General features: G+C 40.7%; 1 protein-coding gene and 1 long non-coding RNA gene across 14 annotated transcripts in view; one reads left to right on the top strand and one right to left on the bottom strand.

The window, feature by feature from the left end:
* The first annotated feature begins 10,216 nt into the window (after positions 1-10,216).
* The window catches only part of LOC119816572 (zinc finger protein 431-like), a 35,785-nt gene continuing 18,997 nt past the window's right edge, over positions 10,217-27,004 (top strand). For 5 of the 13 annotated variants that reach the window (XM_038333329.1, XM_042055356.1, XM_038333328.1 and 2 more), the window contains exon 1: positions 10,217-10,331. In XM_038333329.1, the coding sequence (XP_038189257.1) occupies positions 10,329-10,331 (3 nt within the window). In that variant the 5' untranslated portion in view covers positions 10,217-10,328. Of the gene's footprint in view, positions 10,332-10,766; positions 11,021-19,780; positions 19,906-27,004 lie in introns of all 13 variants that reach the window. The other 8 variants (XR_005285784.2, XR_005285787.2, XM_042055353.1 and 5 more) reach the window with 5 other exon arrangements.
* LOC119816574 lies at positions 16,724-20,311 on the bottom strand. The gene is made up of 2 exons (XR_005285788.2): positions 19,840-20,311; positions 16,724-17,648 (listed from the first exon to the last, which is right to left on the bottom strand). It is a non-coding gene; the product is annotated as an uncharacterized LOC119816574 (long non-coding RNA).

The raw sequence follows: 27,004 nt of genomic DNA on the forward strand, positions 1-27,004 counted from the left end.
GACACACAAGGCCAAAAAGAAAAATTGACGGCCTACACATTGGGAAAAGAAAGATCTTCACTAACCCCACATCAGAGAGAGGTCTGATCTCCAAAATACACAAAGATCTCTAGAAATTGGACATCAAAAGAACAAATAATCCAATTTAAAAAAAAAATGGAGTACAGACCTAAACAGAGAACTCTCAACAGAGGGATCTAAAATGGTTGAAAGGACACTTAAATGTTGGGTCGAGGTGGGGGGGGGGGTGGTCATGCAAAGATGAGAACACCACCAAGTCTAATAAACCAGAAGCAAACTTTATTTTAGAAACCAGATCCTAGGAAAACCAGAAGCAAACTTAAAAATAAAAAATAAAAATAAAAAAACACCATGAGGCACAGCTTATCAGCTAGCTGAGAGCACAGGCTGAGTTTGGGCTTCTGACACTGTGGCAAAAGGCTGTTTTCTGAAACCAATTTTTATAGTAGGGGCATCAAGGTTTAGCTCTGAACAAAGGAATTTTATGATCTTGCCCTGACCCGTGGGTCAGTCAACATTAGACCCTAAGGAGGGGGAGTGAGTTTTAATGTCAATGGGTAACTAGGCAGCTATCATGAAATAAGTTTCAAAGTAGATTTCTTCACCAAATGCATAAAACAGTCCTGTATGAGACCATACCATAGCATGGGTTTATTTCATTTGTGTGTGTGTGTGTGTGTGTGTGTGTATGGGGGGGGTGGCTTTTGACCTCACCAGACGAAGGCATTTAAGAGCACTGGCTCCATATCTGACAGAAACAGGATCTCTGGGAGTTTTCGGCCAGCCTGGTCTACAAGAAAGGAGCTAGTTCCAAGAACAGTCTCCGAAGCAACAGAGAAACCCTGTCTCATAAAACAAAACACAAAAGCAAACAAAAAATAAATAAAATGAGAGGGGGGGGGGGAGAAAAGAAATGTGGATTTACAGATTTACAGATAGGAAACAAGAAAAAAAAACCAGAATGTCACCAAGAAGACAGCCTGGACTATAAAGTGAGTTCCAGGACAGCTAGGGCTGTCACACAGAGAAAACGTGCCTCCAAAAATAATAAAAGAAGAAAAAAAGCAAGCAAGCAAGCAAGCAAGCAAGCAAGCAAGAAAGAAAGCAAGAAAGAAAATGCAGGGTTTTTTTTTTCTTTTTTGTCTTTGTTAATGCCAGGTCGTTTATTTTAATTTTAGTTTTTCTTTTAAGATTGTATTTGCAGCAGCAGTGTTGAGAAAGAAGTCCTGGGCCATGTAGTGAAATAGTTTGTCTGAAACACAAATAGAAAGACAGGTCCTGTCTCAAAATAAAATCAAATTAAAATGTGAAACAAAACAAAGAAGAGAAAATTAAAACAGCCGTGGAATAGTTTTTTTAAAAAAATAAAAAGTTTTGGGTTTTTTTTAAAATCCCACTGTTTCCCGCCACGATGGTTCGCACTTGCTGAGTTACTGAAGATGATCTCCTGATCCTTGTATTTTCAGTGTCTGAGTGCTGCTGGCATGACAGACACGGCCCTCACACTCGAGTTTATGAGACACTGTTGAGAGCATGGAGCCCATAGGACAAGGCATTGGCTTTCCCTTCCCGTCCCACATAAGCCAGATAGATAGATAGATAGATAGATAGATAGATAGATAGATAGATAGATAGATAGATAGCCAGCAGCAGCTTCTCAGACCCTTTAGAGCTCCTGAGTACTGGGGCTACAGTCATGGCAGAGGATACGACTAGGCCAGGGCTCCCTTCACAACTAACATCCAGGCCCCAAGCACTGCCTGCCTGGTATGCCTGCCTGCCTTCCTTCCTTCCTTCTTTCCTTTTTCTAAATGTCAGGGTTACTAAAATTTTAGTTATTTATTATTGCGTTGGGAGGCTAGAAACTTTTGGGTTTTCAGGAGTGGGCAGACATATGGAAGGAAGGAAGGAAGGAAGGAGGGAGGGAAGGAAGGAGAGAAAAAAACCAGAATGTCACCAAAAGGACAGCCTGGTCTATAAAAGTGAGTTCCAGGACAGCCAGGGCTATTACATGAAATTGCCTGAGTTCAAATCAGCAATTTCCCAACTCCAACAAGAATGTTTACAGGAAAGGCAACAGATATGCACATGAGGAAGTCCAGTCCAGTGTGGAAAGTCAGTCCAGTGGCTGAAAGAGTTCCCACAAGCAAATATTAGTTTAAAGGTTTATTTTTATTTTCGTTATGTCATGTCATTGTTTCTTTGTGTGGGTATGTACATGTGCATTCTGGTTTGCAGAAGGTTAGACTCTTGAAACTTTTTGTATCGGGAATGTACTGGAAGTTGTCAAAAACTTTACCTTGGTCCTGGGAATGAATTTGTATTCAGGTCTTGACCATGTCTCTAACACTTTAAATACTTTAAAACTTTCTTTGTATTATCTTAATATCAGGAAAAAGAGAGGTAGTCAAACAAGAGAAAAACCCTATTCATGTAAACAAACTGGTAAAACTTTTATCATCACGGTTGTCTTCAGATTCAAGAAAAAACTTGCTTCATCATACACTTGAAGTAAGCAAACTATTAACAAAGTTTACTAAAGAATGATGTAAAAATCACATTGTGGCTTCTATTTTGCAACATTTGAGGTAGATATGTCTGGTGCTATGTGTGCAGCAAATCTGTTCATTGGAGTTTATTTGTGGGTCCTTAATATTCCTTCCATGGCGATTGTTCATCTTCTGTTGTGAGGGGTATTTTTTCTGCAGCAATGTATAGAATGGGAATGGCCATCATCTAAGAGGTCCATTTTTATTTAAATATCAGCAGTGTGTGATCATACTTTTCAAGTAAGGAGTCTGTTAAGGGTAGTAGGGTTTTATTCCTAGTTTTATCTTTCATATTTTTTCACAAATTCCCTTGAAATGTTGTTATCCAGCTGGCTTGTAAGTCAGTAAATAGCTGGGATACGTTTTGAAGTCATGATCCTCCTGTGTCAGTCTCCTGAGTACAAGTATTAAGGGTAGATGATATACACCCAATGTTTGCTGTTTTGTCAAAACGTTTTAACAATGTTATATTAAAATGCTTTAACATTTAACATTGAGAAACATTTTTGTCTATCTGGAAGGAGTGTAATAAGGTAGGATAATCAGCAAACAACTGTATATTTCACTATATAACTTGATGTGCTTTGGGAATGTATATTATCTGAAGCTCCATGCATCTTCTTGTCTTCCTCAGTTATCTATTTGGCACATCATCTTGAAGTATTTGTCTCCCAGGGGGAATGACCAGAGATGCCAGATGATGTAATGGCAATGAGATTTATTTTTAAAACTTTGTCGTCTATGTAATGTGACTGGGCTTTTAGGCCATGACAGATATGTAGAGAGCAGGGAACAATTTCGTGGTGTCCTACTTTTGTATATCTCCATATGGTGACCATGATGAGGCCCAGCCTTACACAACCCAGACATTACCAATAGAGCTGCCAAAATTAGATTAGTTGAAACAACGCATCAGTAAAACATTGTCTTCTTTTCGGATTGTAAACATATTGTTTAATGAAAGATAATGGAAGACAGGAGGAATGGAATAATAAATCCTATTTGCAAATGAAACGATATACTGCTATCTCTTTGTTTTTCCTATTTGGTGTGTGGAATGTTTAAGTTTATTCTGAGCACTAAACCTTATTCATAACACTTTCTCAGAACTACAAATGAATGACAGAGAATAGTGTCTATGAGTAAAGGTGGTTGCTGCTAATTTGATGTCCTGAGTTCAATCTCTAGGAAACCCATATTACACCTATGAACTTTTATTTCTACACTTGTGTTGTGGCATCTGCACACTCACATAGCAGCCAAGACATACATAAATAATTTTAAAACCCAAACAAGTGTCATTGAAGTTACTTGCAGCCAAATGATTCCCTGGCTTTCATACTCTAGAACTCACATAGGATAGATAATAGATACCTATCCTCTCATTGGCACACAAACATCATAGCAAAGGTGTTGAAGGAAGGGTGGAGGACCTTCTTCCTGCCACCCGGCTAGCTTTACCCCAAAATAATTACATGGAAACTGTATACATGTTAAACACTGCCTGGCCCATTAGTTTCAGCCTCTATTGGATAATTCTCACATCTTGCTTTAACCCATATTTAGTAATCTGTGTAGGCACCAGGAGGTGGTCGCTTACCAGGAGAGATTCTTAACTTGCGTCCGTCTCAGAGAGGAGAGGCATGGCAACTGCTGAGGCATCTGCCTCACTACCTTCTACCAAGCATCCTGTTCTGTTTACTTTGCCTACCTAATTTTCTGCCCTATTAAAGAGCCCAAGGCAGTTTCTTTATTAACCAATGAAAAAAGTAACACATAGACAGATGACTCTCCTCCATCACAAAGGTATATATACACAAGCATAGCTCAAACATTTTAAATGGATAAAATTAAGAAGGCAAAGAAAATAACCCAATTATTGAGAACATATGAAATAATTTGCCAGTTTACATTGTTATAGAATTTTAGGAAGTATTACTGTTCATAAAAACATTGATGGTTCCATTTTAAATCTTATTTTAAATTTAATTATCTGATTCAAAGATAAGTCATTCTAGAAAAAAATCTCAGCTGGTCTTAGAGTTGCATGCCTGTAAATTGAGCATTTGGGGAGATAGTGGCATGCCACTCTCTCTTAGTTTGAAGGGTATCTTGGGTCCACATAGAGAGTTCCAGAACAGCCATAGGTATGTGGAGATATTCTATCTCCAAAAATTCCAGAATGAAAAGGTAATCTCAAATTATAAAATATCCTAATATAATCTGGCCAGACTCTGACCGGTTTCAACCAAACCTTTTGTTTGTCTTCACTCGCATTAAGAGAACTGTGTTAACAATAAAACTATAAAGCAATATAGAGAGTCCATTCACAGAGGTGTAGAAGGCCATTGAATCCTTTGTCAACCATCTAGGAGGGAACTTTCATCACCATCAATAATAGGAGACAGAATAATGGGGCATTTTCTCTTTGACATTATAATAACATTAGGAGCTGGAGAGTTTGTTCATAGTACTGATACTCTGAGGTACCTAGGTTTGGTCCTAGCACTTACATCAAATGGCTCAAAACTACTTGTATTCAGGTCCAGGAGATATAATACATTCTTCTGGTCTCCGAGGGCACCAGACATGCAGATAGTGAAAAGACAGATATATATGTAAGTCCATATTTTTTAACAAGTTCTCTTCTTGGATATGTTACTTTTAAACTGAATAAATTTAATTTAAGTGTAAAAGTTTTGCCATTGTGTAGATCAAGTACATGCCAGTGAAGTCAGGAGAGCATGTCTGATCCCCAGTGCTTGAAGTTACAGACGGTTGTCAGCTGTCTCTGGGTGTTGTGAATCAAAGGCAGGCACTGTAGATAAGCAGTCGATGCTCATAGGTGTTGAACCATCTATTCATTCACACAAACATTTCATTACAGCTATAAGGTGTAAATGGATGATCCTGATTTCATCTTTACCTCAGCCCCGATGATCCAGAGAAATACAGGATTGATAGAATCATAACTCACTTGACAACTGTGCTAAATAAGTTTCTAAGCCTAAATCTCCACAAAAATGAGGGAAGAGTACAAAAACGGTCAAGAGTGAAAACTGACTGTGCTCATCTGTGAAAAGTGGGTCACGACTTTACCAAAGCCACAAGACTGAGATTACCTAAGTGTGCTAAATAGGCAGCAATGGGAGGCTAACAAGAACACATGTCAGGTGTACCCTGCGGAAGTTTATGCCTCCTGTAAGGGAGAGAAACAGAACTTGCAGTATGAAGATGGAGTTGTCTAAATAGAATGGTAATCTGCTTCCTGATGCCTGTAAAACTTTCATTAGGAGGCCCTGAATGGTTGTTGGCTCCAGTTGACATGCAAGTTGTTAGGAGATCCTGAGACTTTAAACAGAAGTCACTCTAAGGATGGAGCACTCAGGCATTTACAAAGGTCTGTGGAGTCTGAAGAACTGTTATGGAGGGAGCTTTGGGTGTAAAAGCCAAAAGATCAAATGCCAGAGAGCAAAGCTTGGGGTGTAACTAAGGACAAGTTGGCTCCTATTGTGCTCTCTGTACTCACATACTTATGGTGGGATAGCCACCTCTAGGTCTCCACTATTCCCTTTTTTGGCAGCTATATGTACATGTCAGTAACAATATCCTACAGCTCCCACCTTTGCATCCCACTTGGACCTAAAGCTTCTCAGTCCCCACTCTGACACCCCTGTAACTGCCTTCAAGTCATGAATAAACATATTCTTAAAAGACATATCTTGCTTTGGCTAACATCCAACACAACAGTAGACTCCATGAAATTCTAATTTCCTGGGAATCTCCTTTTTGAGAACAGTCTGAGTCCTCAGGATGAGTATGTCTCTACTGAAGAACATTAACTCTCGTCTGACCATGTGGCAGGAGACACAGGAGCTAAAAATGGGAGCTGGAAAAAATTCATTATTTTATTGATTACTTATTTTTGTTTATCTTTGCCTTCTATCTAAACCTCTAAAGGGACCCCAAGAATGGATTAGTTACCTTATGCTTCATCACTGTACCAAATTAGTAAAAACTGAATAAATATTATGTTTTCAGTGTTTATTAATAACGTGTTTTTATCCTTTTCAATTCTTTTTCTTCTTTCTTTCTTTCTGTCATTCCTTCCTTTCTTTTTTTAAATAACAGTATTAATAGGAATCCTGGACTGTCCTGGACTCACTCTATAGATTCAGCTGATCCTTGGACATCAGAGAGTTCTGCTCACCTTGCTTCTAGACTGCCTACATTATAGGTGGTATGTCACAACTGGATAGCTTATTTTCATTTAAATGGCTTAATAAGGATGAATGGGTGAGCCTGGCTGGTAAGGACAGCCAAGACATAGGCTCTAGGTCCAACTCCAGTAACAGAAAAAGGTCCTGTCCAGTACAGTCCTCCTACCTTAAAGTCCACTGTCTTCCAACTATGAGCAATATTGTTTTTCTTTATCAATGATTCTAATTGTAACTCTCATGTGAGTAGGGTAGAGTCCTGTCCTTACTCTGAAGATGATGATACTCAAACTCACAAAGATATTTGGTTTTCAATAGATTTAGTGTAACTGTTCATATTATTTATCCTGTCATCTAAGGCCTCACTAAATGAAGTTGAAGCCACATAGGCAAGGCATGGAAGTACAGACCTGCACTATTTATGGTATTTAGAAAGTCAAGGAAGAAATTTCAGTATTTCAAAGTCATTCCAAGGTAAACATGATCAGCTGGATATGGTGTGAGATCCATAGCACCAAGGGAGACTCTGACTGGTTCAGGACAGTGTCCACAGTCTTCCTGCAAGTCCAGAACTTCAGAAACCATAGCTCCAGCATGTGTCGACTGAGGTATTAACACTCCAGGTTCTCTATTATTATTAATGTTCTCCTGACTAAGGCAGCCTACGTCACTTTGGGGTCAGATTACTGATGCTCATTAAAGAGTAGAATCCTGGTCAGAGTCATGGTGCACACCTTTAATCCCAGCACTTGGAAGGCAGAGAGGCAAGTAGATCTCTGTGAGTTTGAGACTACCCCTGGTTCTACAGAGTAAGTTCCAGGTCATTCTCCAAAGCAAAACAGAGGAAACCCTGTGCTGAAAAACACAAAACAAAGCAAAACAAAAAAAAAAGAATTCCTCCCTGCAGGTGAGAGAATTAGCCTCAGAATGGATGATTTCCCTAATTGCTTATCCAGTGTTGTGGTTCAGCTTTTGAAACCATGTACACAAAACCAAAAGAATTAGATTCAGCAGATTTCATTCATATATTTGTGCATATTTAATCACACATACTTAACAAGGAAAAAATGAAAGGGAAGACATTTGGGAAGGAGTGGGGAGTGAGAGACAAGGAAGAGGGAAAGTATGTAATACATTTTAATTAAAATGTATGAAAATAAATTTTAAACTAAAAAAAGCAACTCGAGACATAGCTTAGAAGTTCAGAGCATTGGATGCGTGTACAGAGTACACAGGTTCCATTCCCAGAAACTCATCTGGTAGCTAAACAGCTCTGTAGCACCAGTTTCTTCATTCTGGCTAGCCTCTCCTATCATGAGCTCCTTTTGTTCTAGGGTGTCCATAAGTTTTCCCAGAGAGCGAGCCAGAGTCCAATATGCCTCAGTAGTTTGATATTATTATTATTGGTAATGTCCTAGAACATCTTGATCTGCTGGCAAGGTAAAAGAACTACACAGAATACAGAAAACAAAGAACAGAAAGCTCAGTACAGGGCCAGGGCTAGCGAGGGCGAGTTTGCTGATCCGGAATCATGACTGTGGCTGATTGCAGGGAACCGCCGGGGCTCAGCTCCTGGGAGCGCAGACCCCAACCCTTCAGCGTCTTTCCACCTCAGCGCATTTTTCTGCTACACAGGCGTGACAGGCGTGACGCCGTGGGCGTAGCAAGCTTCTGTGACTATTTCAGACTAATCACAAGGTTGCATTGGAAGGCAACATCCTGTTCTTGAGAATCATGAATTCATGGTCACACCTTGAAACAAAAAAAAAAGGGATTAAATCAGATCCACTGTATATTTTTAATAACATCCCCTCTGGTTCACCCAGAGGAAACATCATCAGGGGCAAGTTTTTTTAATACAATAACCATTTCATCTATGGCTCTAAGAAAGTGAACTAAAGGCAATCAACAAAAATTGTGTAAGAAAACTAAGGAGCGCAAGGTAGCAATATGCTCCTGGAGTCATGCCCAGAATTATTCATCAAACTATCCATTGGTCTGTCAAAAATGGGTTTAAATTCTCCTAGGCCTTGCAAAAAGGATAACTTGTTTGTGCTATCCTCAGGCCTTGTCCCCTGAAGAAGTCACATGGCTCCTGGCAATTACTAATGAGATTTTTGTTTATTAATCATTTAAATATATGAAGTAATTTCTTCCTGGGAAAAGATACTAATTCCAAAACAGCTGTACCTCCAGTCATTAAGAAAATGTTTCTGAGACAAACTCTCTCATATTGACTCAGGTGAGCTTGATTCCAGTGTGTTCCTTCCCAGGGCAGTTAACCTTGCTGTCCTCTTGATTAAACTAAGTTCTTAAATTAAAAGGCTGTTCCACCACTGAGTGCCACGGACCGGCTCAGTGAAGTCACTTCGACTGTGGGAGAAGCCGACAGAATCTTGGTACTCAGGGAAGGCACGAGGGTCAGCAATGGCAGACAGACAAAACACAAGAGAGTAGTTTGAATCTGCTACAATTTTACTGATTTCAAGTCTTCATTATATAGTATTCAAACAAGGAACAAATCAGAAGGTCGTGTATCATCAGTTGGCACAGTATGAAAGCTTCTTTTAGTCAAATCAGCGATTTCTAAGAAAAGCATATTATCAGGAAGAGGTGTTAGACATAAAAGCATCCTTAGAAGAGGAAATCTTGTCCCTGGGAATAAATAAACCTCAGACAAGTGGTTTCATCTTATCTAGGAATAGAAAGTTTCTGTCTCATTGCCGCTTCATGCCCCCCCAACCTCCTCTTTCTAACCCTTTCTTTATCTCATCTAGTGACCAAATATGCCTGACAGCTCTCTTCACCTGCCAAAATATACTTTTTTGTACCTTCTTATGCAGCAGACACCATGGGGGTCAGGATCTAGCAAGCCTATTCATAAAATTAAAAGTATATATAACACTCTTTGTCCACCCAAAGGACTACATAGGTTGCCAAACTCAAAGGGGCCTAGTTTCAAATGTCGTCTAGAAGTTCTCCACTTCAAATTTGGAATTTTTATCTAAGGTCCCGATGTATTGAGAAAGTAAGAGAACGCCTTCTCTAAAACAGGGAAATTGTACGGTAGGGTCTTTGGCAGAGGACTGGCATCAGATCCTGAGAACCCACATTTTTCTACAGTTGGGGCTGCGGTTATCCATCCCAAGGCCGCTGTGGATTTTGTTTATAATGGCCTTGAGTTACCCTGTGTTCCTCTTGTGCAAAATTGTCTGAGTAGCCTCCTTCTGAATTTGTAAAACTGAACCCATTGGTGTTGAATTTGGCACAAATCTCCAGCCAACCTGGATAGGTCTGTCCTAAGATTGGAAGCCAGGGCTAGGAACTACTGTGCATTGTGCCTTAAGCTCACCGGTCCTGTCATTCAGGCCTCACTCTCCAATCAGAGCCTCTTGCGGACCCAGTCAGCTAAATGGGAAGGGTACTTCTGGGAGCCAGGCTTCTGGCTCAGCTTGTTTCCTGTGGAAGTCGGAAGTTGTCCTGTGTGTTGTGCCTTGGGCTCCAACGTGGGGAGAAAGCGGGTTAGCTTGGCAACTGCACCATGGTGAGTAAAAGAGTCTGTTCTCCACAGATAGGGAGAAACGGCTGGCTTTGGTGAGAAAGAGGCTGCTGTCTCTAGACTGTGTGGCGCCGCGCGGCTGACTGAGCTGCGAGAGGTGGTGTTGTGGCGAGCCCTCCCCTGGTTTGGTGGGAGTCTGGGGGCTAGACACTGAGTTGGGCGTGTTACTGCTGGTTCTGTGTGGTCCTGAGTGATCCTTGCAACTCCCTGGCCCAGGGAGGCAGCCCTGATAACCTCACTCCGCCGGCTGCATCGGCACACAGCATTGGGAGCAGGACTGTACTTAGAAATATCCTTGTTGTTGAAGTCACTATGAAAGGCGGGCGCCTGTAGTCCTTGTATTGTCTGTGTGCCACACTTGGAGAACCCTGGTCTCTAGCATCTTCCAAAAGTTCTGTAGTTTTAACATTTAACATTTAGGTTTCATATCCGCCTGGAGTTAATTTTATGGGGCTTGTAAACGATTATCTCCTGTGTAGAGTGTTAGGAACAGTCCTAAGAGGAGCACCTCCGCCGGCGCAAAGAAATCCAATCAGGTCAAATCAAACCAAATTAAAATGCCCATGTTTTATTAAATGCACACTCTCGGGTGGCCGAGAGCACAGCAGGAGAGAAAGAAAACCGAGGAGCAAGTGCAAAATCCGGGACCACGTGTTCTTCCTCTGGGCGCCCATGTAAACACCCTGTGGGAGTGGCCCTGAACCCTCCCTGGAATGCTGGGATTTGGAGTCCAGACCAATGCAACTCCTAGGCCAAGGGGCTGGGATGGAGGCCAAGGGCCCTGGTGACTCTCCCAATTTAACATCACATAGAGTAGCACTCCACTGCTAAACTGTGATGTAGAAGAGTAGAATTAATTTTAATAGAATTGATGGTATAAGGATTTCCTTTCTTAGGAGAACTTAAGTCACAAAGTAGAATTTAGGTAAGGGCGGGTTCCATCCCAAATACCCCTACGATAAGTCGTACACTAACCATGCCTGTTAGAGAATGCTATGGGAAGATGGAAAGTTGTTAAACGGTATTAACCACCTTTAGAGCTGAATTCCCATAACAAGGGAGACAAGCCTGATTTACAGCCAGCATGAAAGGCCCATCCCTTCATTAAAAGGCAGGCCTCTAAATGCTGTCAAGGGGCCATTCCAGGTACAGTCAACATTAAGTCCTGGTGTGCCATGAAGGTATATAATTCTAGAACAGCTGCATCTCTAGTCTTTTTGAAAATCATTTTGAGTCAAAGTCTTCCATATTGATTGAGGTGGACTCGAACCCTGTCTGTAGTCCTCCAGGGCATGGCCCTTGGCTCTCCTTCCCAACAGACTACCCTCAATTCTTAGTTTACAGGTATGCAGCACCACATTTCTAAAGTTAGCAGTTTGAGTCACATAGTGGGCTATCCATTGCAATAACAGGAAAAGGATTTGCACGTGGAGCATAGCTTCTCCCTGTAGAATGAAAGATCAGTGTGCTGTGTACGCTGCAGGGGGAAACAGACTAGACAATAGCTAGATCACAGACTGAAGCTGCAGGGGTCTTTATCATAAAGAATGACCTGATAGGGCACGGTGAATGACATTCTGTGTAATTTCCCAGCATACATTAATTTCTTGCATGTGAATGAAGACAGACAAAATTGATGGGTGTACGATTTAGGGAGGTAGCTTGAACTATTGAGTGTTCAGTTTCCAATTGTGGAGCTCTCCTATGCAGATGTGTGCAATCATGGTTGACACAGTAAGTTAGCTCAGAGGTTTGAGACACAGGCCATTGGCTGGAAATCTGTGTCAGCTTACAGCATTCAGCAACTAACAATTTACATGGGACAGTCATACAGTCTCTTATTAATGGCATCCATTGATGCTGGGAACCATATGACTTCATTGGGGGACAAGGCCTGAGAATAACTTGAATAAGTTTTCCTTTTGGCAAGGCCTAGGGGAATTTAAAACATTTTTGGTAAGGCCAATAGATAGTTTGCTGTATAATTCTGGGCATGACTCCAGGAGCATATTGCTACCTGCTCTCCTTGCTTTCCTTACAAAAATTATTGTTGATTGCCTTTAGTTTCACTTTCTCAGAGCGATAGATGAAATAAATATTTTATTAGGAAAACTATCCCCTGATGATTCTCCTCTGGGTGAGCCAGAGGGGATGTTGTTAAAAATATACAGTGGATCTGATTGAGCTTTTAAAGCCTTTGTTGTTTCAAGTGTGACCTTGAATTCAGGATTCTCAAGAACAGGATGTTGCCTTTCCAAAGCACCTTGTGAGTAGTCTGAAAGAGTCACAGTAGTTCAAGACATGATATTTTTGCATGATAGACCTGGAGAGAATGATTCTAACCACAGGAGTCTAAGAGTAATACAAAAGAATAGATGATATCAAGAGTTAATAGGAAGAATTTAAGAACAGGGAATGAAGTAGAATCATAGAAACCCACAATGCCCTCATTTCTCTAACTGTGTCAATACTGCAGGAGGCAGTGTGAGGAATAGCAGCAGTGCCAACTATGAAGAGCAAACTTTTTAGTTATGTAGCTTACAGGATGATAGGAAGAAGCCTGGTATACCCCCTATAGGACATAGAGTAGTATAAAATATAGACTGAAGTTATTCAGCCTTGACTGAGTTGATTTTAGATTTGATTAGAGCTGAAATTCTCTTTTAGTTTGCATCTTGATGTAACTGCAAATGTTGCCAACTGGACACACTGGTCCACCTGTAGCTGTGCCTAGTTAGTAAATACCTATACTCCTCAAGATGTTCCACATAATAGAAACAGGAGGAACATTGCCAAACTCCTTTTTGAGATTAGTTACCCAGATACTGAAACCACACAAAGACTCAACCAAGAAAGAGAATTACAGACCAATCTCCCTCATGAACATAGATGCAAATGTATTCAATAAAATACTGGCAAACTGAATCCAAGAACACATCATCCGTGGTCTCTGTGTCTACATAACACTTGACCAGGACCTTCTAGCTTTCATTGTTTCCACTGAGAAGTCAGGTGTAATTCTAATAAGTTTGCCTTTATATGCTACTTGGACATTTTCATTTTCAGTTCTTAATATTCTTTATTATGTATGTTTAGTGTTTTGATTATTATGTGACAAGGGGACATTATTTTGGTCCAGTCTATTTGGTGTTCTGTAAACTTCTTCTACCTTCATAGGCATTGGGAAAATTTTCTTCTATGGTTTTTGTTGAGTATATTTTCTGGGCCTTTAGGTTGGACTTTTTCCTCCTTTTATCCCTATTATTAAGTTTGGTGTCCCAGATTTTCTTTGACCTATGAATCTATTTCCTCTATTGTGTCTTCAGTACCTTAGATTCTTTCTTCCATCTCTTGTATTCTGCTGTTTATGCTTGCATTTGTGGTTCCTGACCATTTACCCATATTTTTCATATCCAGAATTCCCTTGGTTTCTGTTTTCTTTATTGTTTCTATTGTGGTTTTCAAGTCTTCAATCATTTTTTTTTTCATCTGCTTGATTGCTTTTTCTTGGTTTTCTCTAAGGAATTTGTTGATTTCTTCCAATTTTTTGTTTGTTTTTTCCCCCCACTTCTTTGAGGGAATTTTTCATTTCCTCTTTAAGGGCCTGAAACATTTTCCTAAAGTTATTTTTCGGGCATCTTCTGCTTCATCTGTGTTGAGGTGTTCAAGTCTTGCTACTGTAGAGCCACTGTTTTTTTTCATGGTGCTGTGTTCCCCTTTGTGTTGTTCAGTGTGTTCTTACCTTGTTGTCTACCCATCTTTTCCTGCAATTGGTGTAGTTGGGGTTGTGTCTCTGGTGGTTAGCCTTCCACGTGCCAGTGAATCCTAGGCTCAGATGGTCTCTCCTTGTGGTGGAGTAAGGGCCATGGTTCCAGTCACAACAGATGTTGCTCAATGGCAGAGCAGAGATTGGGAGCAGGAAGACCTTCTTTGTGTGCTGGCTTTGGTGGAGGTCAGAAGTGGGTGGGCCTTCCTTGCCTGCTGACTCTAGCAGTGGTTGGGATGGGCGGGCCTGCCTTGTCTGCTGGCACTGGTGGAGGTCTGGCATGTGCAGGCGACTGGGCCGTCTTTGCTTGCTGACTCAGGTGGTGGTTAGTCATGGGCAGACGGGCCTTCCTTGTCTGCTAGATCTGGCTAAGGTTGGACATGGCAGGTGGGCCTTTCTTGTCTGCTGGCTCTACCAGAGGTCGGGTGTGGACAGGCTAGTGGGATTTCCTTGCCGGGTGGATCTGGCAGAGGTCCCCAATGTAGTCTTGACCTCCAAAAATAGCAATCCTGCCTCCAGAAATCTCAGAATGAGACTCCAACTCTGTCTTTATAAAGCTTTCATAAGCCCCTTTGTCTGCCTTTCCTCTGGGATTTCCCTAGTATTTCTCAGCAGCCACAATGAGTTCAGCCAACCTCTTACCTTTAAAACCTTCTAGTCTTTGCAACTTATAGTGGATATCTGGTGCTGACTGGTTGACAAAAGCCAGGCTGACTACAGATCAATTCTCTGGTGCTTCCAGATCCAAGGGTGTATAGGTCTTATAAACTTCTGTCCACCTCTCTAGGAATGCTCCTGGTGTTTCCTCAGACCCCTGGCATACCTGACTAACTTTGGACAGGACCCCCCCCCCCATTAGAGTCTTGAGGTAGACTTTCAGCCTCTCCCTAAATTTGTCTGTGTAGAATCCCAACTGAGACACATCACAGAAAACCCAACATTTATGAGATCTGATTTGGTGGCCAGTCTTCCATCTGGGCCTGGAACCTATTTCTAATCTTCTATCCTAATCCTGTCCCTCTCCTCAGTAGTGAAGAGGACTTGGAGCAGTTGAAAACAATCATCCCAAGTTGGTTGGTGAGTGAAAAGAACTGAATCCAACAGGTTCATTGAGCCTTGCTGGCTTCTCAGAAAACAGGATTTTATAATTTCCAGTTATAAAGGTTGCTGGTGACAGAGGGCCAATGGACTAGATGTTGCCTGCCCTTAAGCATCAGGTTGGTCCACAGCATGCAATGGAAGGGCCATGGAATTATCCCCAGCTGGTGACTCCTCCCTTTGAGAATGGGTGTGTATGTGGGGAGCTCCTTCATCCCTCCCCCTCTGCCTTCCCATACCTCTCATCCTGGGGTACCTGGGGGTAAAGGTGGGATAAAAAAGCACCCTTTCTCCCTGTTGCCTGGAGAAAGAAAGGAAGGAAGGAAGGAAGGAAGGAAGGAAGGAAGGAAGGAAGGCTGCAGGGGTGCAGTAGGCAGTGGTCTGTTCCCCTCTCTCCTTTAAAGAGAATAACCCCATTCCTAACACAAACATTTTGTAGTGAATCATCAGCTTTGTTTTTTTAAATAAAACAAATGAGAATTAACATAACATGGCCAAATCTCATACCTCCTCTGGCCTTTTACAACTTTCTATACATCCTCAGGTTCCTGTCTCTGCTCAGACAGCCTTCTCTTTTATTTCTCTTCTCCTTATTATTTTAGTCTCCTGCCTTTTCTCTTACTTTCTATACACGAAAACTTTTTATCAAAGTCCTTTCTGTGGCTTCTTTTAGCAGTCTAGAATATTGTATGCCTTTAATATTTAAACAAGAACAGAAACATACATATACCAAAGCAGAAATAACTCTAAATTTGCATCATCACAGAAAAACTTGTACCATGAGAAACATCTAAGACTAGCAGTAGGGTTTTTTTTTTTTCACCCTAACCAATGATAATCAGCTTTCCCAGCCACCACAGTGATCAACCATTGGTTCTCTGTTAGGCACCCAAAATCCTACCATGTCCTTATCAAGAATGCCTTCACCCCCTCCAGATAATGAGCCCCAAGTCATTGACTTGGGTTTGAAAGTCCTTGGAATGGTCCAAAATAAGACTCCAGGGAAGAAGTTGGGTTTGACTGACCCACTCCTAAAAGAAGTAAATGAGGTAACATTACAAACAACAGGAAAACACAAAAATAACACTGACAGAATTATATCAACACAGCACTTTAAAAAGAAACCATGAACCAAAACAGGCTGATGGCATATCTCCCTGGGGAGTTCCGTTTTGAAACAAGTGTGACCTGTGTTCCCTGTTCAACCAAAGGGACCCTCTGTCCCATCCAGGTGGGCCCAGGACATCTCCCAGCCCACATGGCCTCTAATGCATCCATCGGTCAAAACCCCAGGCTACAGATTCAGTTATTTTGAGCCACCCAGAGGGGGAAGAAAACACAGACCATAAAACAAGGAACAGAACAGATCCAGACAAAAAAGGGCTCACTCACTTACCAGCCAGCCAGGTTATCAGACGCTCAGCATGGTGGGGTTCTCTGGGGAACTTTACGGACAATGCCCCAATTGTTAGGGTCTGAGAGAAGCCTCCAAGGAAAGACCAACAGCCATGTATGCGATAACAAGAGTGCTTTATTGATTCCAACGTTGGGGTAGCAGTTGGCAACCCCTAAAGAAGGTCACAAGCTCCTTTTAAGCAGAGTTAGGGAAATTCCAGGGAGGAGAGACTACTCTGTGACTGATTGGTGGAGGAAAGATTAGTCTGGGGCCTGATTGGTTAGAGGGAGGTCCTAATGCTTAGGGACCTTCTAGCAGCAGGGTAGGTAAAGCTATCTTTAGTTATCAGGAGACTGGGGGTCATGTGCTGAGCCAGCAGAAGGGGCCATGGGGTGACTGCTGAGCTAGCAGAAGACTGGGATGTCTGCTCCTAAGTTGTGGTTTTTCGGATGACTGTTTAGCTCTGTCCTATTTTAGTGAACCGAAACTAAGGCCTGATCTCTATTAGGGCTGCAAGGAGAGCCTGTCTTGGCTCTGGTCTACCCTCCCCCCCCCCCCCAAGCTTTCTCACTGGTAGTGATCTGGGGCCAGGGCTTTGGGGGAGGGGTTGATTCAGTTCCTGAGAATCCAACTCTTCCCATCACATGGAGCTATGGTTATCAGTCCAAGGCCTCTGTGGGCTTGGTCTTAAGATACACTGTTCCACTTATTTTATTAGTCCTCCCTGAACTTGTCCCACTGTATGGTAGTTTTTTTTTTTTTTTTTTTTTTTCTTTTTTTTTTTTTCTTTTTTCACTTTTTGGTTTTTCGAGACAGGGTTTCTCTGTAGCTTTTTTTTAGGCAGCCTGGGAGAGTTCAGCTCTCGGGGCTGCACCCAGGGTCACTAAGGAAATGCTTTTTAGAGTAGCAGGGCTTCATACAATCTGAGGATCATTCCCTTTTATTCTTCTTCAGCTCTAATTCTCTTCATTGTTTTATTCTCCTTTTTCTCTTTATTCCATTCTGCTCCAATTCTCCACAGCTTATTTCAACAACAACCTTTCTGCAATAAAAAAATTACAAAAACTGAGGGGAATGAGTAACCATGACAGTGCCTGAGCTCAAGGAACCTAGTTTCCCATCCTGAACCTGGGGCCACATTGCCTTGTGAGACACACTGCTGAGGAATTTATACAGGGAGTGATTGTGGCCTTTATCAGCTAGACTTTCAGTAAGCAAACAATCGGCATAGTATTTTACATTGCTTTCTATTAATAGCCTTGGATAGACATCTGCGACTGTCATTTTTCATATCTGTAAAGTTTTAAATTAAGATGTGTATACAAAACCATTCAGTCTAGTTTGAAATTGTTCTGAGGTTTCAAATCAGCTAAATGTGTGTAGCCTGTCTTAGACTGGGGGAAATTGTTGTTTTCTTATGTTATTCTGAGTGAAAAGAAAAACAAAACAGACTTTTAAGTGTCTTACAGTCCTCATGGGACAATAGATCTAGTTATGAAGCATATCCTAGCATATTCTGTTCTTTAAAATTATACAGATAAATGAGAAGTCATCTTCCTGAATATCCATGGATATATGTGTTCATAAGATTGAGATATAATCATGAGATTACATATACATATCACATGAGATACACATTACAGTGCAGATATTGGGGAGATACTACAGTTGTTTCTGCACATGTGGAATTACAGAGAGAAGCAACAGTTTCCAGAGTCAGTAGTTCCATAAGCCTTGCTTGAACAAGGTTTTCCTCCATCAGAGAATTATTCATCTGGTGGGTTGACATCAGATTTATCAATTGCTATCTGCTGCATTTGCATCCTGGCCCGCAATAGTTCATGACAGTTTCTGCTGACTTCATAAACATCTCCCATTTCTTTCCATTTCCCTCCTAGTAGTATACACGATGCTATTCTTTTTAAGAAGCTTACTTGGTAAGAGGCATAGCTTGTGCAGGACCACCTCACCCCAGCCTCTATCTTTTCTACCTTCTCCATTTCCTATCTTTCTCCTGGCACCTCCACCTCAGGACCCTGTCACTGGAGAATGACCTGCTATTTTATGTTGCTGTTATACTTAAGAAATAATTCTGGGAATATCTTTACTGTGTAAATCTCCCATGTGCTTATTTAAATTGTTCAAAGTGTAACCTGGAGCCTGAACCTAAAATAAGGATGACAGGAAGTGTGTGATGCAAAGTCTGTTCTAGGCTGGCTCCTCTTTGAGCATTAGAGTAAGGTGAAGCATACTAGTACTAAAGCGATTTTTCTTTATTAAACTCTTAAGTGTGTAGAGTGATTTCTTCTTGGGAAGGCATATTAATTCTAGAACATCTGCACTTCCAGCCTTTTAGAAGAATATTTCTAAAACAGGCTCTCCTATGTTGTTGACTCCAGTAGCCTTGATCCCAGTCTGTTGCTCTCCAGGTCATTGACCTTGCTATCCTCCATAGTACACTTCCTAAATTGTTAAATGACTGTACAACTTTGGAATTTAAAAAAAAATTAAATTATCAGCTATCTATTGCAGTCATAGAAAAAGATTTCCATGAGGAGCATGACTTCCCTGCCTTCAGACTAGAATATGAGGAATAGTTCATGGTCTACACTGCAGAGGGGAAACAAGGTCCACAATTAGCTGCTGGAGTCACAATTATGAAAAAGGACTTGATTGTGGCAGGGGGAGTAGTTTTGTAATTTCCAAGCGTGTATTAATTCATGTCCTGTGAATGAAGGCAGACCAGATTGGTAGTTTTTCCACGTTGAGAAGGTTAGCCTGAGCCAAATAAAGATCTTCCAATTAGGGAACTTTTCTGTGCCAATATGTTCAGTCCTGCTTGACACAAAGATTGGTAAACAGAACTTTGACTATTACTATGTCAGGTTACAGATTTCAGCAGTCAACATCTATCAGTCTCTTATTAATGGCATTCCCTCTACTAGGGAAGGGACTACTCTTTTTCTAAGTCAATACACCTAAGTTTTTTTATCTTAAAAATAAATCATTTTCACCATTTAAAAATGCCAATTACTGGTATCACGTTTGAAAATTTCATTTTCTTTAATTGCATTACTGCGCTAATCTCTATTTGTTTCTGTTCTCCAGTGTTTCTCAGTCGTTAGGAATTTCATTTCTTTTTATCAAGTACTATTGATTTATTTCTGTTTAGAGCAATGCCTTCTCTTTCCCACGCTAGCACCACACTATCAAGTCGATAATTGAATACCTACTCCTTCCTCTGCTGTCCAGTGCTGGGAAGACAGTTCTGCAGCACCTTCCAGGCTGGGCCTTGACTGGTAAGTAAGAAAGAAACATAGACCAGTTAATGAGTGTCCTGCAACATCTCTGGCTTTTATTTGGGAAAATGAAGAGTGACCTGTTCAAGAATTGAGTTCAATGACCAACTTTGAAGCTGATGTAGTCACAGTGCAGAAAGGGAGGGATAGGATGGAGGTTGAAAGCTTTCCTGCTTTGCAGTAGTTGAGGTTAGCAATGTGGATCAGGTAGTCAGGTTTAGATGATCAACAAATATCCTGACTGACCATTTACTGGTGTTCACAGAGGAGGGCAATCAAGAATCAGGATAAAATCTGACCCTATCACGAAACCCAATTACTATAGTTACACTTGTTCAAGTAGACTACAAAATCTGGATAAATTATGTGGCTTTGCCTAACAAGACTGTTATTTTTATGATTTAAGGTGCACATCCTGGGAGAAAAGGTATAAGTATCCCTTCATGTGCTCTCATACAAATCCCTAGTCTCTGGAGAACATGGTCATGAAGCCTGTTTCAAATTTTCAAAAGAATTCTTTGAGATTATAACTACATCGTATATAGTCTCTTTCCTGCCTCTAAGCCCTACCATGACCCTCATTGTTTTCTAATTCATGGCCCCTTTTGCTTTAACAATAGTTACACAGTAACAACAGTTACTGTTAGAGTGTGACTTGTGTTTGACTGCACTGGACATTGAGTATATAATGGAAGGTGTACAAAACTGGAAGAATTTCTACTAAATTACACGTTTCCTAGACCATGGCCCTGTCTGGGTCTAGGCAGGGGAGAAAAGGAGTTTCTAAGCTGCAGAGATTTTTCTAGTATGCTTGGTGTTAGGTGGGTGGATAAAATAGATTCAACATCTTGTGCCACAAATCTATGTTGCAGAAAATAGACATTAGATTGTTCTTTGACATTGTTTAGTGTGTAGGCATCTTTGAGACTGGGTTTATCTGAAAGCTCAAGGGGGCATGAGAGTTTTCAGAGCTATAGCAGGAGATTACCTCCATTTGTAGAGTGGTCTCTAGAACATGGGGATTCTCTTTGGAAGAAGTATCTGTAGCTGGAGGGTCAGAAACATAACAATTTTAGTGTCTGTTTGAGTTAATTTGGTAGGTGTTATGAAGTCTGTTTATTTAATTTTTATATGCATAGAATCGTAGGTAGTTGGATAACATTGGTCAACATCACACTTTTTCTGGCTGAGCTTCCTTTAGTCTTTTGATTAAAAGTTGACCATATCTTTCTGCTTTTATTCTTGGCTTTTTCTCACCATCCTTTTATTCTTTCACAAATATTGTACACATTTTTAATTGTTGTAACTTTATTGTAAGTATAGAAGGCACATTGTGTCAATGTGCATACTATTTTTCATTGAGGATTCTTTGTGTTTCCACTTTGCATGTAGCTTTGTAATCAGCTTTCCTGTTATAAATTGTTGGGAATCTTCCTTGGATCATATACAATTCATGCTGCAAATTTACCATAGACAACATATTAATATTGTTGCATTGTATTTCCAAGGGCCATTAATTTACTTCTTTATTTATTTGGGTTTTTTATTGTTGTTAATTTATGAAAGATGTTTAGTTTACTGGATAAAAATACTATGGTGCTGAGTAGGTTGCTCAGCAAAAATTCTTCTTGGGGATGACCTGAGTTCATATCCCAACACCTAAGTTGGGAGGCTTATAACCACCTGCTACTCCAAATCCAGGGGATCTGACACCTTCTTTAGTGGTTACCTGCAGGCACATGAAAAATTGGTCTCTCGCATACAAACAGACACAAAAAATGGGGATAAACTCATTTTCAGAATTTCTTGTGACTTACAAAACAATTAGAATAAAACAAGTTGCTTTGGATGTACAAGTCATACACTGTTTCTTTAAAAATCTGTTATCGTGCTTTTGGTTTGGAAGACTTTCCATTTCCTCATCTGATACAGACTTGCATCCATTCATCTATCTTGGGAAACAAAATGGTTTTCAAGTGGTCCTAACAAATATCCTGGGCTGGAGAGATGGCTCAGAGGTTAAGAGCATTGCCTGCTCTTCCAAAGGTCCTGAGTTCAATTCCCGGCAACCACATGGTGGCTCAAAACCATCTGTAATGAGGACTGGTGCCCTCTTCTGGCCTGCAGTCATGCACACAGACAGAATATTGTATACATAATAAATAAATATTTTTTAAAAAAAAGAAGGTCCTTTTAGTACACAAATCTATTTTCTACAAAGTTAAAACATCAGACGACTTCGATTGAATTTTTCTAGTTTTGGTTGAACATCCCTCTTTGAACACCCCATTTTCTACTATTAGCAAAGGAGAGAACTGGAGTTCACAAGATGAGTGCTAGCCAGTGATTTCTTGGATTTGGATTTTAAGTAGAATCTTGCAGTTATTGGTTAAAGGACCATGGTATGTATTTGCAGGTGTGCCTTTCTGTTTTGTCTGTAGTGCCATCTATGTTTCTGATTTTATTAATTATCATCTAACCATATTGTTGTTTCTCTGGAAAATGATGGGCCTTCACCAGCTTTTGTATTCAGAAAATTTACTACATTATATATATTATGAGTTCCTTGAGTTTTTGTTAGTTTGGGAACTTTCTGTGGAGAGATAGTTTTCTTGATCTTAGAGGCTTGCCTTTCCTCATTTCTTGGCATATATTTGTTTTCAAGTTGTTGCTCTTTTATGTTTGGGTATTTGCTGCTTAAATAATTGATATGGTTAATACATTGGTTTTGGGTTTTTAAAACCTCATGTGTTATTATTTCTTCATATTAATTTGCTTCATCTGTCAGTATGGCCTCATCTGAAGTAACATCAATTGAAGTCATGCCCCGTCAGAATGGCTGGTTGCTTTCTGTTAGGAAGTGTGTTGATGGTTGAGGGATGAAAGCTCTTCCACCGAGGCTGCAATGCTCTAAACAAGTGGGCCTGAGATGAATAAGTTGAGAATGAGGCAAGTGACCAAACAAGAAAAATGTTAGCAAAGTTAGCCCATGTTTTTTACCTTCAGCCATGAGCTTGAGTTTCCATTCTAAACTCCCACAATGGTAGATTGTGATCTGGCAGAATCAGCCCAATAAGCCTGTTCTTTACCTGAAACTCTTTTGGTCAGAGAACTGAATCACTGCAAGAAACCAGCAAGTTAGGAAAAAAAAAATGGTGCATCAAAGGTGTTTTTCTTATTGCAACCAACCTGGGAATGTTGACTTCTGAAGAATGTTGAATAGATCAAGACTTTAGATGGCAAAAATCAGAAAGCTTCACATAGAGCTTAATCATATGTACTTGTAGGACTTTAAACTTGGGAGTGTTTTGAGTAATGCAGACAGTAGGTTTTCAGTGGGAAATAGACTCCATGGAAAATTTAGCTAGTGGTCATTTGTATAAATTTTGTGTCAACGTTGTTCTTATTTTCTCTATTCCCTGAGAGATTGAGTAAGGAAAAATTAAAAGCTAACTGGGCTGATTTCTTAGACGAAGTATTAATTCCGTTGGATGGTTATTACTAATATAACTCATTTAGGTCTATAGTGAAAAAAGAAACAAGTGGGGAAGAAAGAAATGAAAAGTCTGTGTTTTGTAGAGAAAAACAGCACTAGGTAGTTGGAGATGACAGCCCAGTAGTGAGACAGAGGGAGGAATTAAAGTGTTTGGCGCCATTGACGAGAAGGCCCTCGCTCTGCATTGGAAGCCAAGGAAGGTACCCAAGGGTACCTAAGCCTTCAATTTATGGGAGGAATAGGCATACAACTTCTCATGTAAACTGACTACAGTTTCCCCTACCTCCACTCCTTCCAGTGCCCTCCCCACTCCCCTGGCCCCAGATCTCCTCCTCCTCCATTTCCCTTCAAAACAGAGGAGATTTCATAAGAATATCAGCCAAACATGGCGTAACAAGTTACAGCAAGACTAGGCATAAACACCTGTAAATGGAGACTACTTACTCATTTCCTGGCCACCTAGATCCAAATAACCACTCAAAAACTATATTAATTACAACACTGGTGTATTCCTAACCAGATCTTATATCTTAAATTAACACATTTTTATTAATCTGTATATTGCCACGAGGCTGTGACTTACCAGTAAGGTTCTAGCATCCTTCTGCTTCAGCAATTACATGACATCTCTTTGACTCCTTCTTTCCTACTTGCTATATTCTGCCCTGCCATAGGCCAAAGAACTTTTTTATTAACCAGTGGTAATAAAACATATTCATAGCATACAGAGGGAAATCCTACACCAAACCCCATATCAAGCCTGGACTAGGCAAACCAGGAGGAGAAAAAGGGTCTTACGAGCAGACAAAAGAGTCAGAGACACCCTCCCCCACTCTCACTGTTAGAAGTCTCACAGATACACCAAGCTACACAACCTTAATGTATATGCAGTGGACCTAGCTAAGACCCTTGAAGTCCACATGATTGCTGCATTAGTCTCTGTGCACCCCACAAGCCCTGTTAAGGTGATTCTGTGGGGTTTGTTTTCCTGGTGTCTTTTAGGAAAATCTTTGACTAAGATGCATTTGAAAATATTTTCTGGGCTTTTGAGCTGGAATTCTTCTCCTTCATTTCTATTATTCTTAGCTTTGATCTTTTCATAGTGTTCCAGACTTCCTGAATGTTATATTTCAGGAAACTTTATATTTAACATTTTCTTTGACTGAAATTTCCATTTCTTCTATTGTATCTGTACTGCTTGAATTTCTCTGCTCCATGTCTTGTATTCTTTTTTTTGAAGCTTGCCTTTATAATTCCCATTCACTTACCTAGATTTTCATTTCTAGAATTCCTTCAGGTTGTGTTTTTTTTTTATTGTTTCTATTTCCATTTTCAGGACTAGAACAGATTCATTCATTTGTATCAACTTTTTTTCCTTAGCTTTCTTTAATGTATTCATTTCCTCTTTAAGGACCTCTATCATCTTCATAAAGTTGGTCTTATTGTCTTTTGCTTGTGCTTTAGTTGTGAAATATTCAGGGCTTGCTGTCATAGGATAGCGAGAATCTGGTAGTGACATATTGCCCTGGCTGTTGTTGATTGTGCTCTTACTCTGGTGTCTAGGTATCTGGGTTTGAGGTGTTTATGGGTCTAGGTGCTGATTTCTCAATTTGTCTTTGTTGGTTGGTTGTTTTGTTCCTCAGTTTCTATCTGCTCTCTGATCTTCTGGTTTGTGTGGCCTATGGTTAGACATGTGTTCCCCCTCCCAAGATAGGGAGGGGCCAGAAATCTGGCAGTAGGCATGGCTATCGTTCCATCAGAGTGTCTCTGTCCAAGTTAGGGGTTGAAAAAAGCAAAGAGGGGAAGGGTCTTGAGGATAGTGTTGAAGGGACACTGAGAGAGTGTGGGAGGTCTGCAGGCAGGTGGCCTTCATGAACTTCTGGCAGACGGTGTTTCCTTTGTTCAAGCAGGGGTCTGTGTCCAAGTTGGGGGCTAGCTCACAATAATGAGGGATAGTGTATGGGGGTTACTTATTAAGGGCCTTTGGGGTCCAGCCCCAAGACCCTTTTCAGGGTTCAGATGAAATGCTACAACAAGCGAAAGGACTTAAAATATCTGAGGGATAACATGCTGTTCCAAACATGTCTCTATTCTTCTGCCTCTATTCCAATTCTTTCCTAATTCTAATACCTCCTAGCTTCTTCTCCTCTCGCCTGAGATTTCTTCTCCTTCAGGAGGCTTGAAGCTAAAGAAAAAGTTACGTCTCATTGGTCAAAAGCACATTCTTAGAGTAAGTGATAAGGAATTGAGCCAATGACCATGGCAACAAGGTCTTAGGAGTAAGGCTGTGATCAGAGAAAGCAGGGACACAGTGCACAGTGACAATCTTTGAGACGTGGGTGTCTATTTCCAGCTAGACTTAGCACGTGAAGAATTGGCAAGCTTTTCTTAGGTGTTTTGTGTTAGCAACCTTGGTTTGGACACCTGCAACTCTGACCTTGTTGCTCTGGAATGGAAACCTATCAAGGTGCCCTAAGGGTAAGACTCCACTCACCTTTAATTCATATAAGGATTAAGCATAGTGATTCCTACTCCCAGGAAGCAATTTCTTACAAAACCTGCTGCACGTGTGGTCCAGGTATGTTAATGTCCATCCCAATTAAGAAGTCAAATTTTACAAGATCACCCTTGATGTGGCAGCCCTGGAAACAAGAAAGAATCAAAATTTAAGGTTATGGATTCTCAGTCTGTGGTTTCAGTTCAGCATTGTTGCAGGCATCTATGTTTAGGAGTGACAGAAACCCAGTATGGAGACTGTGAGAGTCCATTACATGAAGCTGTGAGGATAAAGCCTGGGTTGCATTTTGAGACCACAAGATGTTGAAATACCAAAGCTGTAAGATATCTGCCATGGAGGGGTAGCTGTATATATGGAATAGCAGTACACAAAAAGAGATGTATGAGAAGTTTCAGGGGTAGAGCTATCTAAGCCCTTGGAAACTGAAGCCCCATCCATCTGAGACAGAGCTACAGGATTTGATGTTCTGTCCTGTTGTGCTTCAATCTTGCCTTGGTCCAATCTTCCTTCACTATGTTCCCATTCCTCTCTTTTGGAGTGCAAATGGATATTCTTTGCCATTGTAAATTGGAAAGATGTAACTTGTTTTCTGATTTTACAACATCTCACACACAAGAGATTGCCTTGAGTGTTAGAAGATACTTTGGACATTTCAACAGTGTAGGGGCTGTTGCAGAATATGAAAATCTTTGAAGTGACTAAATGCATTTTCTTCACGGATGACCATGAACCTATAGTGACATGGGTCAGAATGCTAAAGTAAAAAATCTCCCAGATAGGATGATGTATTTGAACATGTGTTTCTCTTTGATGTCTTGCTTTGTGTTGCTTATAAAACCTTTGGTAGGAGAAGCCTTTCTGGATGAAATTCTTCATTGGGGGTATGATATGAGTGCTTATAACCCATTTCATGTTCTTTGTGTATAGTGTGTTGCAGTATCCTTCCTGTGCTGTCATGCCTTCACCACCATTACAGATTCTATTCCTAAGTTACATAAGATATAGTAGAAAAACTTGCTATTCTGTGTAAGCCTGGCTGTCCTCACAGTAGCTCTGTACACCAGGCTTGCCTTGACCTCAGAGAT

Source organism: Arvicola amphibius, chromosome 6 (assembly GCF_903992535.2).
Source record: "Arvicola amphibius chromosome 6, mArvAmp1.2, whole genome shotgun sequence".
Lineage (NCBI taxonomy): Eukaryota > Metazoa > Chordata > Mammalia > Rodentia > Cricetidae > Arvicola > Arvicola amphibius.